The 17,477-nt window shown below is 37.9% G+C and overlaps 1 protein-coding gene across 4 annotated transcripts in view; it reads left to right on the forward strand.

Annotated features, from left to right (window-relative positions):
- LOC148021793 (putative sodium/metabolite cotransporter BASS5, chloroplastic) overlaps positions 1 to 1,386 on the forward strand; it is a 47,730-nt gene extending 46,344 nt beyond the window's left edge. For 2 of the 4 annotated variants that reach the window (XM_087697308.1, XM_087697309.1), the window contains exons 6-8: positions 355 to 608; positions 782 to 864; positions 985 to 1,386. In XM_087697308.1, coding sequence (XP_087553434.1) covers positions 355 to 608; positions 782 to 864; positions 985 to 1,053 — 406 coding nt within the window. In that variant the 3' untranslated portion in view covers positions 1,054 to 1,386. Of the gene's footprint in view, positions 1 to 354; positions 865 to 984 lie in introns of all 4 variants that reach the window. The other 2 variants (XR_015694406.1, XR_015694407.1) reach the window with 2 other exon arrangements.
- The last annotated feature ends 16,091 nt before the right edge of the window (positions 1,387 to 17,477 follow it).

The following is a 17,477-nucleotide window of genomic DNA, read 5'->3' on the forward strand; positions in this document are numbered from 1 at the left end:
CTGTGCGTGCATGCATTTAGGAGAATATTTCTCTTTCTAAATTGCAGCCTTCTTCGTTTCTACTGTATTTATTCCTTGCTTTGGGAAAGGGAGAGTGATGGAGCTGGTAATACTGCAATAATTAACAAGTAATCTTGGGATTTTGGAACGTTTTTGTTTGGGTACTATGTAAACACTCCTACAACAAAGGTTTTGTCTAAGAGTAGGTACTTGTGTATTCTCCTGGTAAAGAGACATGCATTACATAGGTCAGAGACATTTTATGTAAGCAGTGGTATTATGGTTATAAAGTGGTTATTCTTTTATGTAGCCCATGAAGGATTGCTCATTCAGCCTTGTTTTTGAATCTTACAGATTTGCTGCCCCCGTCTCAAGGAGCATCAGACCAGTAATGCCATTGCTCTCAGTAATAGTGACCAGCCTTTGTGTGGGTTCTCCACTGGCCATGAATATTGCAGCTGTGAGGTCTCCTTTCGGACTTGCAGTTACTTTTCTCGTTTTTGGCTTCCATGCAGCAGGATTTCTCTTAGGGTTTTACTTGCCTGGATTAATTTTTTCAAAGTCATCAGATGTGGTTGACTTACAAAAGACCATTTCTTTTGAGACAGGTATACACCACATAGCAATGATGAAAATCAGTGACTTGCAGTCACTACAAGAATATCAGTCAATTTATTTAAGGCTAGGCCCTTGAGGAGATTTCTTTGTTTGGGAAAGCAAAGCAGCTTGTTCAGTATAATAGTAATATTCTTAGTTACATATATGTGAGTTATGTATACAGGAATGCAAAGCAGCCTTCTTGGTCTTGCCTTGGCAAACAAGTTCTTCAATGATCCACTTGTGGGACTTCCGCCGGCCATCTCGGTACATTTTCATTACCTATTTGGATATTGTTAATTTGAGAGTTTTTCTGTAGTCCTAATTTTGTTCTAAGTCCCTATGAAACAAAGAAGTTGTTACTAAGGTTGTAATTTGTTGTCTCAGACTGTCCTCATGTCTCTGATGGGATTTGCTCTTGTCTTGTATTGGACTAAAGGAGAGAGAACAAGATAATGCTCTGAACTGAACATACCTGCTCCTCCTCCTCTCTGCCATGGTTGCTGTCACTGCAACTTCCTAATTGTTTTCCTACCTTTTAGAGGTTGTAAACCAGTTGAAGAGCTGGTTTTGTTTCATTTTTCAACTGTGGGAATGCTTCAGCTATAAAGCAAGCATTAAAAGACAAAATTGTGTATAATAATAGACCGGTCCTAGAGTTCCCTTCAAATACTCCATTTTGTGACTGCCAGTAGTCTTTCGGATGTTATATTGTGTCTTTTGCATATAATGAAGAGAAATTTGCCCATGGCAAAAAGGGTATGTTCCAGGTTTTTAAAAATGATTTGCCACTTATTGCTGCTTCTTTGTGGCATTTTGGTGCACCTCATAGCAGAACTCTTGCTATCCAGCTTGTGTTGATGCACCTGTTTTATTTAAACTGCTTGTATAACCCTCAACGTTTCCTAAAACAACTTCTTATCAGCTCAGGAGTTGCGTACAAGTCTGAATGTGAAGAACCATCATAGTTTTGAAGCTAAAGTAATATGATACAAGATTGATGCACCGAGTCGTTTTGAAGTTTCGGTTTATCAAGTCTCTAGTAGGAAATTCGGAATGGCTGTAAGTAGCTAATAACACACATGTCAATGTGTAGAAGCTGCCCAAAATACGCCCATATGAGAAGTATTCATATCACCATCATAGAAGCTAACAAACTCCATTCTGACAAACATTTATGTATGAAATATGGGTTTCAAATGAACTTGGTAGAAAGTTTTTGCACTAGCTCTTTGTAGAGTGCATAAGATAAAGCTAGAATGGTCAAGGGAACAAGCTATAAAGGCGTTGCTTCAAACTTTCTTTCATGATTGCACTATTGGTTCAACCGTAGTTTATTTCTTCTTACATGAGGCTCAAAGGATTGAACTAGCCTAATGGCATGAAATTTGAAAACATAAACACCGGATTCAATCTTGATGGTTGTGAATTTGTTGCATTGGTTTTTGAATGCAAGACTCCCATCAATTTTGACACTACTATTGGCTTTGCAATGCCTTAGAAACTTGTAAATGATTTTTTTATTGTTGCATTCTTAGAGGCTACATTATGAAATGTCAAAACGTTCAAACACCATGCTTTGTAGTTAATTTTTTTCCACTGGAAACAATCTTATTTACAATGCAACGAAGGCAACTTTAAAATCCTACTCTAATGAAAACTCTCATCTTAAGAAAGGGGCTAGTGGATATCAAAGCACCTATTTCCAATCAAATTTTAGACTTGCTTTATAGAAACAACAATGTGTTTTTATCAACCATGTCTAAACAAAAGTTGGCATTTATCAAAGGGGTCAACACAAAAAGTTGCACAATGAGATGATCATACGTGTTCGAGGCTTCTTTGTAGTAAAGGGTTTACTCTCTTATTTAATTGAGCAGTTTTGGCAAGTAGACTAGCACGTTATCTACATAAGAAGAGGTGGTTTGCAAATATAGTAATGGTGGTGGTGGGAGATTTGCCACATGGGTGGTAGGTCGGGAATTGAAGTGGCAATGTGGGTAGATCGATAGTTGAGGGGGTTAGAGAAGGGGGTGGAGAAGAGGCTTAGAAGTACTTGGAGCATAGAGGGAGCTAGGGGGATTAAAAAATGGGGTTAGGTGGAGATGAGGAGGGGGAGATTGCACGCAAAGTTATATAGTATGGAGGTGATTGAGAGGGGTTTAACAAGGGTGGAGGTGGTTTGGGAGGTAGATAGGGTGGGAATACTACAATTGTATTAAGGCATGGATAGAGAAGAAACAGAGAAGAGGTGGAAATAGGAACATAGAGTAAAGACATGGGTAGGAAGGCATCGAGAAGGGGGTGGATAGAGGAATGAGGAGTGGAGGCATGGCATGGTGGGTGAGGAGTGGATAGAGAAATGGCCAATATAGGTACATGGATAGGGATATATATGTGAGGAGATATATTGGAAAGGTTCATGCAAAAGGAGGATTGTACATTTGTGTTTTTGTGTAAACTCCATGCTTGATAGAAATGCTCGTGTACGAGGGGTTCAATTGCTTCCCATTTCACTTTTTGCATACGTATATGCATGGACTTGAGATTATAATTTGTGTTTGCATGTTTGTCCCCTTTCTCACTCTCTTTGCGCCCCCCCCACCCCCACTGCCCCTTCCCTTTTAACATAAAGGTTTATTCTTGTACATAAGCATAGAGCTCTTTCTAATCTTCTCATCACCTTCCCTTGCAGTGCAAGGGTATATGTTAGGACTGAGGATTAGATTTGAGCGTTTGCTCTAACAACAAGATGTATATAAACCATTTCTTTAAGGCCTTAGCTACATCACACAAGCCAACCTGAGAATCAAGTTCATATGAGGAACCAAAGATTGTGATTTTGAAAGGAATTCTTGCCAAAGTTCTTATGTGCTTGGCAAAGCTAGAGTGAAAGCTAGCAATCAAACAACTAAAGTGCAAGAGGAGGTGGAGAATAAAATGAAAACAAAGAGGTAGATAAACAATATATGATAGACACTATCTTTTTAGTAGTTAATGAAGATGCATTGTAAAAGAAGATTGTATTCCATGCATGTTTAGGAGGTCTCCCTAATGGGTGACATGACCTATCTAGTCACACCTATACTTCACTATTGTTGTCTCCTTTCATCTACATGCACCCATCCCCTCTATTATTTGTCTACTCACTTGTCGTCACATATACCTCCTTGTAAGCCATTGTCCACCAGTTTTCTAACCATGCATGTCCTCTAACACCCTCCACCATCCTACCTACATCCCACTATCCTAATCTATTTCCCTCTTCCACCCACCAACCCTCTCCACCCCTCTATATCTTGGCCTACCCTTTATTATGCTTGCCTATACCCTTTTTCCACTATCTCACCTTTCGCTATGCTCGTCCATCCTTTGGCCACCCATTACCACACATTATCCTCCTATTCCTTCTTGTACGCTTGTCCACCTTTCCTATCCTCCACATGCCCTCTAATCCACTCCACCCCTAGCTACCTCCACCCATCATACATACATCCCACTACCCCATCTATCCTTGTCTATCATCCACACATTCCCCCTACACCTTGTCTCTTCCTTGTTTACCTCATCACACTCATCTTTACCCTTGTACCATTCCTTATCTTTTGCAACATATGCTTACTCTCCGTTACCCACCTCTACCCTCACGTGTCTCTATCTACCCTCTTCTATCCCTTTCATCTACGCCCACTCTAGCCACCACCCTCCAACTTTGCCTTTCATTGACCACCCTTCATCCTCTTGCCATCATCTAGCCACTATTGTTGCCTACATGACCCCCACCACCCTCCATCCTCAACCTCTCTTTAGGTGGTTGACTTGCTTGCCATTTCTCAAATTTCTTAACCAAAAGTGCTTGCCATTTCTTGAGAAAGCATGCAATATTGTAGTGGAGAACAAAAATTTCCAATTCTTATCTACAGTGAACATATAATAAATAAAGGGTGCGACATGAAGAAACTAGCAATAGTTGTAGACAAAAGGCAGCTCCTTGATCCAGGGTAGCTGTGGTTAATGATGGGCATGATGGTAACGATTGCACCGATGGAAACTAATTAAACTCTCAAGCGTAAAAAGGTTAAGAGATTGGAATGAAGGCATAGGCAGCCTATCAACAAGTTCTTGAATTTTTGTGCATAATCTTGTACCAACATTCACTTTTGCTTAATTTATTTCAACTTGTTTAACACATATGTGGTAGGTTCATCTTTTCTGAACCTTCTTAAAAATGCAATTTTGAGTGCATTGTAAGTAGCAAAATGACCAATGCCAAATGAATCACCTTACATTTTTCAAAAGATTCCCATATATTATGCATAAGGTCAACTACATCATTGTAGTAGAATACCTTTTTTCAATTCACACAAAATAAAGTGCTTTTCATTTTTAAACTATTTTCACTATGTGAGACCTCTTTTTAATTATGAAGATATTTACTACATGAGACAATTTTCACTATGTGAGACCTCTTTTTAATTATGAAGATATTTACTACATGAGACAAAGGAATTCATTAGTATGAATTTTTAACAAGACATCATTAACAAGGCTATGTGAGACAAAGGTCAACTACATCATTATAGTAGAGCACCTTTTGTCAATTCGCACAAAATGAAGTGCTTTTCATTTCTAAAAGATTTTTACTTTGTGGAACAAAGGAATTTGTCAATATGAATATTTTTACATAAGGCCAATTGCATCATTATAGTAGAGTACCTTTTTTCAATTCGCACAAAATGAAGTGTTTTTTGTTTTATAAATATTTTTACTATGTGAGACATTTTCCTTTCAAAAGTTTTTCACCATGTGAGACAAGGAAATTCATAATTCATCGATATGAATTTTTTACAAGACATCAATGACAATACTATGTGAGACAAAGGGATTAGTCAATATGTGATTTTTACATTTTAAAGTCATAATGGTCTAACCTCATGTAGGGGCCAAGTGAAATAGTATTAATAAGATACCATAGCCCAAATCTTGTCTACTTCTCAACTAGTGTAAACATGATTAAAACTATTCCAATCCAAGAGATGCCCCATTTTTTTAACTATAACATTTACATGTTAGATAGTGCCAAGCCAAGCAAGAGAATGCCAATCATCTTTTCCAAGCATTAGCAACATGTTTCCAAAACTTGATGAGAAGGATTGTTCACTTTTCAGTGAATTTACTTGACAACGAAACTTAACAATACTTGCTGAGTATTCTGACAATCAGAGATAATCTACTCATAGGAGAATCCAACTTTTAAATCCTTTTTTGAAAAAGAACAACCATTCTTCCTCATTAGTATCCGAATCCATCAACATGAAAGTGTGTCATCACAAGCAACTAAAAGGATGTAACCGTAGGATATGTTTATCAAAAGCTTGTTAAAGCAATGTAGCATATTATGATTGCACATAAAAAATATCATTTGTATATTTCTCCATTTTTTTCACACTTGTGAAATATATTGATTTTGTCATGTAAAGTGTAATCGTTTGAAGGAAGACATAAAAGAGTGACATTTATCTACTAAATTATTTTGTCTTATATGTGATGTAAATTTTGTCACTCTCTCATGTCATTTTAGCTACTTCATTTTCTATATGTTTCTTACAAGTCCCTTTTATGCCAAGTCAAATACCACTTATGACCCATATTATTTGAGAGATTGCAATGCCTTAAATGTTGAATTGATATGCCAATTATATTTAGTATGATTTTTCAAAGCTCCATATATGGATAGAAAATTGATCTTTTTGGAAAGGTATCATTCATTGGAAAATTAAAATACAACCACCCAAATTAGAGCATTATCAAATAGTTGCACCTAGAATGATTTATCCTTGTTTCATATAATAGAATTCATAGGGTCAACACAAGACTACAAATGATCCAATCTACCTTTGAATGCATTATGACTAAAAATAAAGCCCTTTTGTTAGGGCAACTTGTTATCCACCAGATGGCAAAGATAATAAAACAAATTTCTCCGTGATACATCGTCTTGTCCCAATTTACCAACATTACCCGCATATAGAGGAGAATTGTTAAGCGTTTGAGCAACTTCATCTAATGATTGCATCCACTAGATGTGTAGTGGAAAGATGGTTAGCTACCACTTCAATTGCACTTTATAGACGTAGGTTTGATGGATTTTTTATTCCAAACTTTTCTTATTATTCCCTTTATAGTTGAATCTCTAACATTGGTGTTATGTCAATGTTATAAAAAAATGTTTCTATCTAGTTTTCTAGGTACCTTAATTACTTGATTTAGTTTCCATACATATACTTTTCAATAATCCTAGATAGTAAACCTTTCATCTTCTTGTATTTAGCTAATACTAAATTCCATCTTAGTTTCACCTAACGAAATCACGTGATTATAGCATGTTAAGGTGGTGGACAATTATTAGTGTAAGGAAATAGCAAGTGACATGTTTATATTTCACATATATCAATGTCAAAATAATGTAAATCTATCATTATTTTGAAATTCTCTCTCTCTCTCTCTCGTGCTTAAAGAATAAAAGCTTTAACCAAGTTGATTTTTCATGTACTATGCACAAACATGGGCTTTGATTGGAGACTCAATGGATCAACAATTACTTTCACTAGTTGATTAGGAATAGTACCTCAAAGGTAATTATTAGAGGGCATGATGCTAGAAGAGGATGGAACAACATGAGAGTAAGAAGCCACTCAATACTACTCAAGAACCAATGAATGTTGAAGATCTAATGATAAATTTTCATAGTAAGCAAACAAACAATCTTTGACAAGAATGACGTGGATGTTGTTTAGTCATCCTCCACCTACAAATTATGCAACAAGCACTCCATTCAATGTAAGGATGTTTGGAAAGTGAGACTAAAAGACCTCAACATTATGTTTGACTCAAAATCCTCGTGTGTTAGGAAACAAGAAAGATGCCATTATATAAGGGTCGTCTACAAAAAATACATATCACATCTCCCGTTTGTTTTCTCAATAGTACCTTGTCTTTTGAGTTGCATAAAATCAATTTACTTTATTTTATAGCATATAGTAGTTTAAATCCATGTAGCACATAGGGTGGTAGAATTTTGGTGACATAAATAACACTATGCACATTATGTGTGTGCATGCACATGTGTACCAATACAGGCATACATATGTCATACAATTGATGTGAACACATAAATAATAACTAACTTTGCACATCATTAACTTATCTAGCTAGTGGTGTTGTTCGAGCATAGCACCACTAGTGCAATACACAACACTTCTTATTGTAAGCACTATTGATATGATGTGTATATCATTATGTCTATACATGACTAGTGCTACTTGATAGCAAAACTTACTATGAACATTACTTTTGTTTCATATATAGCACTATTATTCTAAGACATAATGGTACTAGTGCTAAGTAGCACAAATATTACTTTACTAGTCCTATTATGGTGAATAATATATATCCATATTGCAATACAAGATTTTCTATTACAAAATATGATGCATTAGACATGTTGAGACATCATGTCGTAGGTGCTGAAAAGTAGAATGTACTCTAAATATTGAGATGTGTAGTTGTAGCACTTTTACATGATAACACAACTTACTCTTAACATTTCTATTCTTTGCTATATATCTTAGTTTTTATTAAACATTGTGCTTCTAGTGCTTTTAAGTTTGAGATTTATTAAAAAGCTTTGTTTAAAAGCTTTATATTAGAGCTTTTAAGACTCAATAGCTCTATTCTAAGGTAGCAAACCTTGTTTGTCCTTGCTCTTGTGCATCTACGAAGACTTGGTTTATATGTAGAAAATTTCACAAGCTCCAATTGGCACATAGAAGTGAGGAAGAAATACTATAACTATTGAATCTTTTCAAAAGCTTGTTCATACACAAAGTTCCTATTTTGTGGGATTATTCTACAAGACTTTTAAAAGCTTATTCCTATGCACATGCTTTTATCTCCAAAAATATTAGGATCTTCTAACACTGATGAAGTAAATATGGAATCTCTTCTTCTCAAGATCACCTTGTAGCAAAAAATTGATCTTCTCCATCATCAGTTGAATGAAAGTACTAAACCGCTCTTCAAGAATAGGAAAGGCAACAAAAATCCTACATTTCTCACATTTTAGGAGGTGTATTCAAAGTGCAACAAACCAAGGACCAAAAATGTATTTTTAGTTTTCTAAATTTCATAGTAAAAAATGTGGAAATTTTGTTTTGTCATGGTTGAGCTACTAATTATTTGATCGATAAGGCATCACTTTGGTAGAACATCCTTCATTGTAGCACCAACCGGCCAAAGTCATGGAACGAGTTTCAAGAAAAAGTTAAAGAATCTTTCCTTCCACCTCAATTCCATATTCAATCAAGGTGAAATTGGGAAATTTTGATGTTGCAAGAAGACCACAACATGGCTACATACACAAAAAAAAATTGGCAATCAATTTATTGTTGTGCATTCTTGAGGAATTTTCCAAGAGCACACTACAATGCAAATATGAAGAAAGTCTTCAATTCAATAACCAAACTCACTTGAATTCTCTTAAGCTTCTCTTCATGATGCTATCTCTTATACCCATGATGCGGAGAAAATGTTCCAAACCATTGTCCAAATTATTCATTGATAATATTCTAGCAAATGTCAATCCTTTGAAATTGTTCAATCCTTACCACCCTAATTCTTCTCCACCAAACTGATCTTCAAAGTTTCAACCTAAAAGTAGGATTGATAAAGTTGAAAAAGCTAGAGAAAATAAGGTAAAATCTCCAGCCACAAATCTTAATGCTCACCACAAAAGATTCAAGCCTACATGTTACTAATGTGGACAACTCAATCATCTTCGAGTGAATCGTCGAGTCAATCTTCCCAATAACAACAATAATACCTCGGTTCATTTGCACTACATTGAGGAGGTACCTAATTACGCACCCGATTGGATTGTGGGTTCCGCATAGCAAGACATATCAAACAATGCAAAAATAGGTGCACATATCTCTTTATATACTTTGGTTAAGATGAAAGGTTTTGTGAAAGATCCATTGCTACTATCTTACTTGATGATGGTAGTTTTCATGATTTTATTTCTAAAAAGTTAGGAGGTTGCAACTAGAGACCAGTCCTCCATTGTATAAAGTTAAGTTTGTATTCCATGGCATTGAATATCATGGTACACAGGAAAATAAAGGGCTAGAAATTTCTATACATATAAAGAAAAGTGTGGCATATTAGTTGCACCTCTTCAATATCCATATAATCCAAAAATTATATGGATGTCAATATCCAAAGAAAGGTCAAAAAATAAGAGAATGGTCTTTCCCTAAGAGTTCACAAAGTTGGCTTGGTGGGCTTCAACCAATAATTTATTTGAAATTTTTCATTGACTACTTTACCTTTGACCAAGCTATTGCATAAGAATATTGTTTTCCAATGGGTCCTAGCTAGCAAAAATCTTTTAACACTTAAAAATATGTTTTGATCTCTATATTAATACTCCAATAGCTAGATTTTTCTCAGCCTCTCTTTTTAGAAGTTTGCTTCTACACACTTTAAGTGAATGTTTTGGTTAATGTAGTTGACATGGCTATCTTTGAGGAATCTAATTGAATGGTCTAGCATGAATTTGGTTCCAACCCCCTACTTTTCTTGCTAAAACATAGAAGGAGATTGAAATGGTTTTAGTTTCTACTATCAATTTACTTTGCACTTGCCCAACAATGATATGGTTGGTCATAGGGCTATAATTGCCATCAGTATGCTGCAATAGTAGCACTTGATCCAATTCTTGCTAATCACAATAAGGAAGGGTATCAAAGTCAACATCTTTGTCAATGAGCACATCAATTTTTGTTGCAGTCAACCAAATGTGGAGGTAAATTGGTGGAATTATAATGTCATCCTACGATCCTAGGTTACTGATAGTGGTTGTCCTAACATTGAATTTTTTAGGGAGAAGGCTAATTGAGGGTTGATTATTTTGTTGTATATGTTGCTTCATTTGCTTGTACCAGGTTTGATCAATCACTATGATGGATTGCATGGGGATTTTAGGGTCCTTCTCATAGGTGATTCATCTAATAATGTCTTGAGGGGTAGTAGCATTTGATATTACTATTGTTAAAGTGGTCCCTCTAAGGTTTCTAAATCTAGGTCACCTGACAAAGACTTGGTAGGGTCCAAGGTCTCAAAGTTTAAGTTTTTGTTTATGGCCTTTCGTTGAGTATAAAATCATGACATCACCTTTCTCAAAGGATCGCTACTTAATGTGTTTATCAAACCGCACCTTTCATTGGTTTTCTCTACAAGCAAGGCTTAAGTTACAAATATTATGTTTCAATCTAGTTTTTTGAGTTTTATAAGGGCCTCAATCCAAGCTTTAGTACTTTCCCAATGTTCTTGTATTGCAGAGACTTAAGATAGTGAACTCGATTGGCATTACCACATTGGTCATCTCATAAGTCATCCTAAAGGGAGTTTGGCATGTAGGCATGTAGCCATCTTGTGACTTATACAGTAAGCCCAAAGTGTAGCCGTGAGCTTATTATCCCAATTCAATTATGAAGTTGAGATGGTTTTTATCAAGACATTAACAGGATTTGAATAGTGGCTTATGCTTGGCCATTTACTTGTGAGTAGTAATGACTAGAGTTGTGATGTAGGACCGGGAATGTGGATAGAAGGTGTTCGATAATGTCATTCAAGAAATGAGTTCCTTGGTCATTGATAATCTCAATGCGGCAGCCCCAAAACATGAGATGGCTTGCTCCCACAAGAATTTTGCTATGGTTCTAGCATAATTCTTCCTTGTGGCCCTTGCCTCTATCCACTTAGTCATGTAATCGGCGGCCACAATAATGTAGCATGCTTAGGATTACTAGGTAGTAGGGCTAATGGGTCCCATATAAAGTCTATTTTCCACTTCTCAAAGGATTGACAGGTGATTATAGGGGAGATCTTGATGGGGTCTAGCTAGCAAAAAAAAATTGATACTTTAAAGTGTGAGAAATGCGGGATCTAGAGCATGGCAAAACCGGAAGCTATGGAGGATGAAATGAGAAGTGTGGATTCATGATGGAGAAGACAAGGACACTGTTTGTTACACAAGTGAATTAGGTTCCAAGATTGAGACTTGGACTCATAAACACAATCTTGTGTATGTGGACAATGACATTGACACTTTACTGAAAAGAAAAGAGTACTATCATTGCATTAAGAAAGGAAGCAAGTACAATGCTTTATAGGAAAGTAGGAAACTGCAGTAGGCACCATTGTGCATATGGGATAAGTTAGCTTACATATCCTTGACCCTGAGATTCCATACAAAGAGGCTGTTTGAGTGTGATTGCTGATTCTCAACATAAAGTACACCCCTCCTCAATCACAACTAGAAAAGGCACAAAGTGTGTAGAGGCTGTAATGAGAACCGCCTGCAAAGTGTGGGCATACCACAAACATGGCAAAACACCAGAGGCTGTCACAAAAAGCTAAGTGTGGGTACCATAAACATGGTGGACATCCAGAGGCTGTAACAGGGGCCTCACAAAGTGTACAGGGACTATAATGCCAAGTTACATAAGGAGTTTACAAAGCTTATGGCAGGAAGCATTAGGGTAAGGAAAATACAAGGCTATTAAAACAGTCTATCAGAATTATGAGAGTACAAGGACTGATGAGTCTTGTCCTTCCGATCCTGGTGGTCTTCATCTTCATCTTCTTCTTCCTTTGCTCCATTTTCTTCTTCTTCTTTGACTGCGACTAGATAGGCCTTTTGGGATCTCTTTCTTGCGTGGTAGAACTTCTCGGTGTGTCCGGTCCTTTTGCAGAAGTCACAGAAGAGCTGATCCTTCTTGCCTTTGTACCTGTTGCCAACATATAATGCATGCTCATCTCTAGAGGTACTTGGTTCTTCTTTAGTTTTTAGCTTCTTTTCTTCTTCTAACAGTGATGCCTGGATATCAATAAGTTCAGGATTTGGCATGTTGATTAAAGTTGTTGATACATTATTATATTCAGGAGGCAAACTCTTAAGTAGAACACCGATGCAAACATCTTCATCCATTTTAATGTTGATTCCTGCAAGTTGGGTTAGGAGTCCTTCCATGTAATTGAGATGTGTGGCAAGTGATGTGCTGGACTTCATTTCAAGCCTGAAGAACTCAATTAGGAGACCATACTTTGATGATTTAGATTGTGCACCGAACAGGGTGTCAAGTCTTTTCCATGTATCCTGTGAGGTCTCACAGTTATCCACATGATGGATATAACTGTCGTCTAGCTCCAGTTTGATAATGGCCTGTGCTCTGTCATCATTCTTTTGCCAAGTAGTTGCAAGGTCCATGTCCCGAGGTTTCTTCTCTTTGCCATTTGTGATGGCCCAGAGACCCTTCTTCATCAGGATGAGCTTGATGCGGGTTTGCCAAGTGTGCAACCCGACTCCTTTGAATCGAGCATTTGGAGAGTCTTTGCCCATGTTAGACTTACGGGAATAGTAGCAAATCAACTTCAGACTTATTAGATTTGAGCAACAGAAGAATTGGTTGAGAGACACAAGTGTTAAAAAACACTAACTGAGTGTTAATGAATACCAAATCTGCAAAAGTCTTTTACTCTTTTAAAATCCAAGTGATCTTCCCCTTCTTGATTTGATGCTGATACCTTCAGATCTGAGTGACAGTACTTTAATGAACTTCAGAGAGTATTGCTCAGTGATTAAAATCACTGTTGATAACTTCAATGAGAGAAACAGTGAAAAATGTCAGAATTTTGAAGCTTTGGCTATGGTGGAATTAGGGTTTTTGAGACAGGGGCCTGGTTTTTTGCTGATTGTAGGAGCTACAGTGGATCATTTTCAAAAATTTTTATATGCCTAGGAAGCTGACTTCATGGCCTACCAAAGCCCTATCATAATCATCAAGATTGTGGCATGTATGAAGCACGCAGACACGTCGAACAGAAGCAGGCGCAGTTTTGACATGATTCTGCAATTTCCGCAATGCTGGAGCCAGGGCGCAGTAATGCAGTCGATTTTTGTGCCAGGATGAATCACCTTGAGCAGAGGAACAACTCCCTAGAAGAAATCGTGGGCTGAAATGGCCTGGTTGAAGAGTTATGGAAGCTCCAAGTAAGGTAGGTCCTGTTTGGCTATGGCAGACACAGAGCAGAGATTGAGGATTTTCACAATGCTGAGCTCCAGATGGTCCAATGTCTTGGATTGATGTGATACAAGGAAGCTTTGTGAGTTGGGGAATACTTTTCCAGAAGAAAGCTCCAAGAGATTTGACCTGTGGAGTGAGATATAAGCAGCTCAATCTGACAGGGTGCTGCTGGCTATGGCTGCCATGGAAGCTTCAGTGAGAGTAGAGTTGGGAGATGAAGTCATGAGCTGATATTGAGCTAGACTGAGGTTGAAAGGAATCAAGAGAGGCTAGACAAGCAATGCCATGTCCAACTGGGCTCTGATACCATGTGAGAAATGCGGGATCTAGAGCATGGCAAAACCGCAAGCTATGGAGGATGAAATGAGAAGTGTGGATTCATGATGGAGAAGACAAGGACACTGTTTGTTACACAAGTGAATTAGGTTCCAAGATTGAGACTTGGACTCATAAACACAATCTTGTGTATGTGGACAATGACATTGACACTTTACTGAAAAGAAAAGAGTACTATCATTGCATTAAGAAAGGAAGCAAGTACAATGCTTTATAGGAAAGTAGGAAACTGCAGTAGGCACCATTGTGCATATGGGATAAGTTAGCCTGCATATCCTTGACCCTGAGATTCCATACAAAGAGGATGTTTGAGTGTGATTGCTGATTCTCAACATAAAGTACATTTTGACCCTATATTTATACTCCAATTAATAGATTTTTCTCAGTTTTTATTTTTAGTAGTATTGATGCTAGCGGTTGAGGCAGCGTAGGTGTAGTTTCAATGCAAACTTATCACCCTATAGGGCCATGAAAGCTAAAAACTTAAATCCTTAAAACAAAATTACAATTCCTACAACAAAGAACTATTGGCTATAGTGCATGTCTTGGATATATGAAAATATTATCTCATGGGATTTAAAGTTCTTATCAAGATAGACCAGCAAGCCATCGAACACTTACTAAACCAATCACTTATCCCATCATATCAAATGGGCATCCTTCATCCAAAATTTTCACCCAATGATTCAATACCTTGGACATACTATGATGCATTGAGTTGTAAACCTAGTGAAAATGTTTCTTCACATTATCTGATTGGTTTTGCTAAAAGTAAAAATATATACTTGGATTATATTTATATTGTTAAAGTCCAAACTTTTGATGCTATGATTTCCCCATATGTGATAGATTATGATTTTTCTATGGTTTGACAAAGATTTCAAAATACTAATGCTATAGTCCTTTATCATTATGCATATATAAATGGATTCATGTATTATCAAAGAAAGTTTTGAAAGGTGAGAAGGATTGAAGCTTGCTTGGAAGTGAGCTATGGTGGAGAGCAAGAGCAAGAAGAGAGAGAAAGACACAAACGGGAACTCCAACAGTCACAATGTGTCTCCAGGCCTTCCTTTATTCAAACTGTCACTAAAAGAATAAAGAAAAAAGTGATGGTGACGGGCACCAGCAGCCACCTACAATGTGCAGTGGAGTACTGTTAGTGTAGTAATACACGGGTGGCTAGATAGAGGCGCCTTTACCCCCAAAAGCCTCCCACTTAAAGGTGAATCTACCTAGTGATGAGTGAAAAGAAAAAGAAAAGATAGTACAATGTACACATGTACAACAGGATGAGGAAAAATGTCATCTCATCCGATGCCCATCAATCTCCTAAGGAAGGCAAAGCGCTCAGTAGTGAGGATTTTCGTGAGCAAATCTGCAGGATTTTTGTCAGTGGAGATCTTGACAAGGTCAATAGACTTGTCCTCCACAACCCCACGACCCCACATAGCTGGAAGTGGACTTCCTACTATCTGCATGTCTTGCATAATCGAAGTCTGTGTAGCCCACAACTCTTGTATCCTAGCTACCATAGCAAATACACATATTTGTTGTGCCCTTCAGGTATCTCATGATACCCTTTGCGGCATCCCAATGGTTTTTTTCCAGGTGTACCCATATAGCATGCCACAACACCAACTACAAAGGTGATATCTAGACGAGTGGCTATCATGGCATACATCAAACTACCCATGGCTGATGCATAAGGGATCTTGGCCATCTCAGCCCTTTGCTTATTTGTCTCCGGACAATCCGCTTGTGAAACCTTCACATAAGAAGATAATGGATAGCTAATAGGCTTTGCATGCAAAAACGTTGAAGGACTTTATGATTGTACTTCCTCTATGAGAGGTAGAGTAGTCCCTGATGCCTGTTGCGCTTAATGCGCATACCAAGAATGTGAGAGGCATGTCCCAAATCCTTCATCTCAAAGCTCTTCTTTAGCTAAGATTTAAGAGCATCTAGCTCATCATGAGCTTTCCCTGCTATTAGCATATCATCCACATAAAGTATCAAAATAAGCAATGAGCCATCACAGGTTTCTTCTGTAAAGACACGGATCCATAGCACTCCTACTGTAGCCTGTGACTGCATAAAGACATCAAACTTATGATACCACTCCCTAGGTGCCTACTTCAAGCCATAAAGACATTTCTTCTCAACTTGCACACTAGGTGCTCCCTACCAGGTTCTGCAAAGCCCATAGGCTACTCCATGTATATCTCATCATGCAAATCCCCATGCAAGGATGCAATCTTGACATCCATCTGGTACAAGTCCAAGTCAAGTTGCGCAACTAAGGTCAAAACCAAGCGTAGGGTGGTCATCTTGACCACAGGAGAAAAGACTTCATCAAAGTCAACTCCATGCTCCTGTTTAAAACCCTTAGCGGCAAGTCTTGCCTTATAAGCTAGCTTGGGATTTCTAGGGGTACTTTTCAACTTGTACACCCATTTGCATGGCAAAGCCTTCTTGCCCTAGGGAAGTGCAACCAAATCCCAAGTCATATTCTTGTGCATGGAGTCTATCTCAGACTGCATAGCCCTCTCTTAGGAGTGATTGTCACCCCGGTGCATAGCCTCATCATAGGTCAGAGGCTCTCCTGCATCTGTAACCAAGACATAATGCATCAAGGGCTCAAATCTATCAAGTGGACATCTATCTCTAGTAGACCATCTCTACCACCTTCTCAGGTTGCCTATGCATCTTGTCTTCATGGAAGACTACATCATGGCTACATATGACTTTTCGTGCTTGCGGATCCCAAAGGAGATAACCCATCTCGCCTGCATCCCCATAGCTAAGAAAAATGCATTTGACACTCTTAGGATCTAACTTAGTATGCTTGTCTTTGGCCACCAGGCAGAATGTCTCACATCCAAAGACACGTAGATGTGCATAAGACGTCCATACCTCCTCTGCAACCTGGAAATCCAAACCACTAGAAGGTGATCTATTTATGACATGCATAGCTGTGCTAACTACCTCAGCCCAAAATCTCTGTGATAAGCCTACATGGCTAAGCATACTGCGCACACGCTCTTGGATGGTTCTATTCATTCGCTCAGCCAAACCATTATGGGGTGGGGTATATGGGACGGTCAATTGACGCTTAATACCCTTCTTGTCACATAGTTGCTCAAAAGCACGTGACACATATTCTCCCCCATTGTCAATCCTAAGGCATTTCAGCCTATGCCAGTCTGGTTCTCGACCAATGCAAGCCATATTTGAAATACAGCCAAGACTTCTGACTTAAGCTTAATTGGGTAAGCCCAGACTTTACGCAAAAAATTGTCAATGAAAGTCACAAAATACTTTGCACCACCCATAGACTGACAGGACATGGGTCCACAGACATCTGAATGTACCAATGCCATGGGCTCACTTATG

This window comes from Lygodium microphyllum, chromosome 17 (genome assembly GCF_053477565.2).
Source record: "Lygodium microphyllum isolate KBCC chromosome 17, Lygodium_microphyllum_v1.1.10, whole genome shotgun sequence".
NCBI lineage: Eukaryota > Viridiplantae > Streptophyta > Polypodiopsida > Schizaeales > Lygodiaceae > Lygodium > Lygodium microphyllum.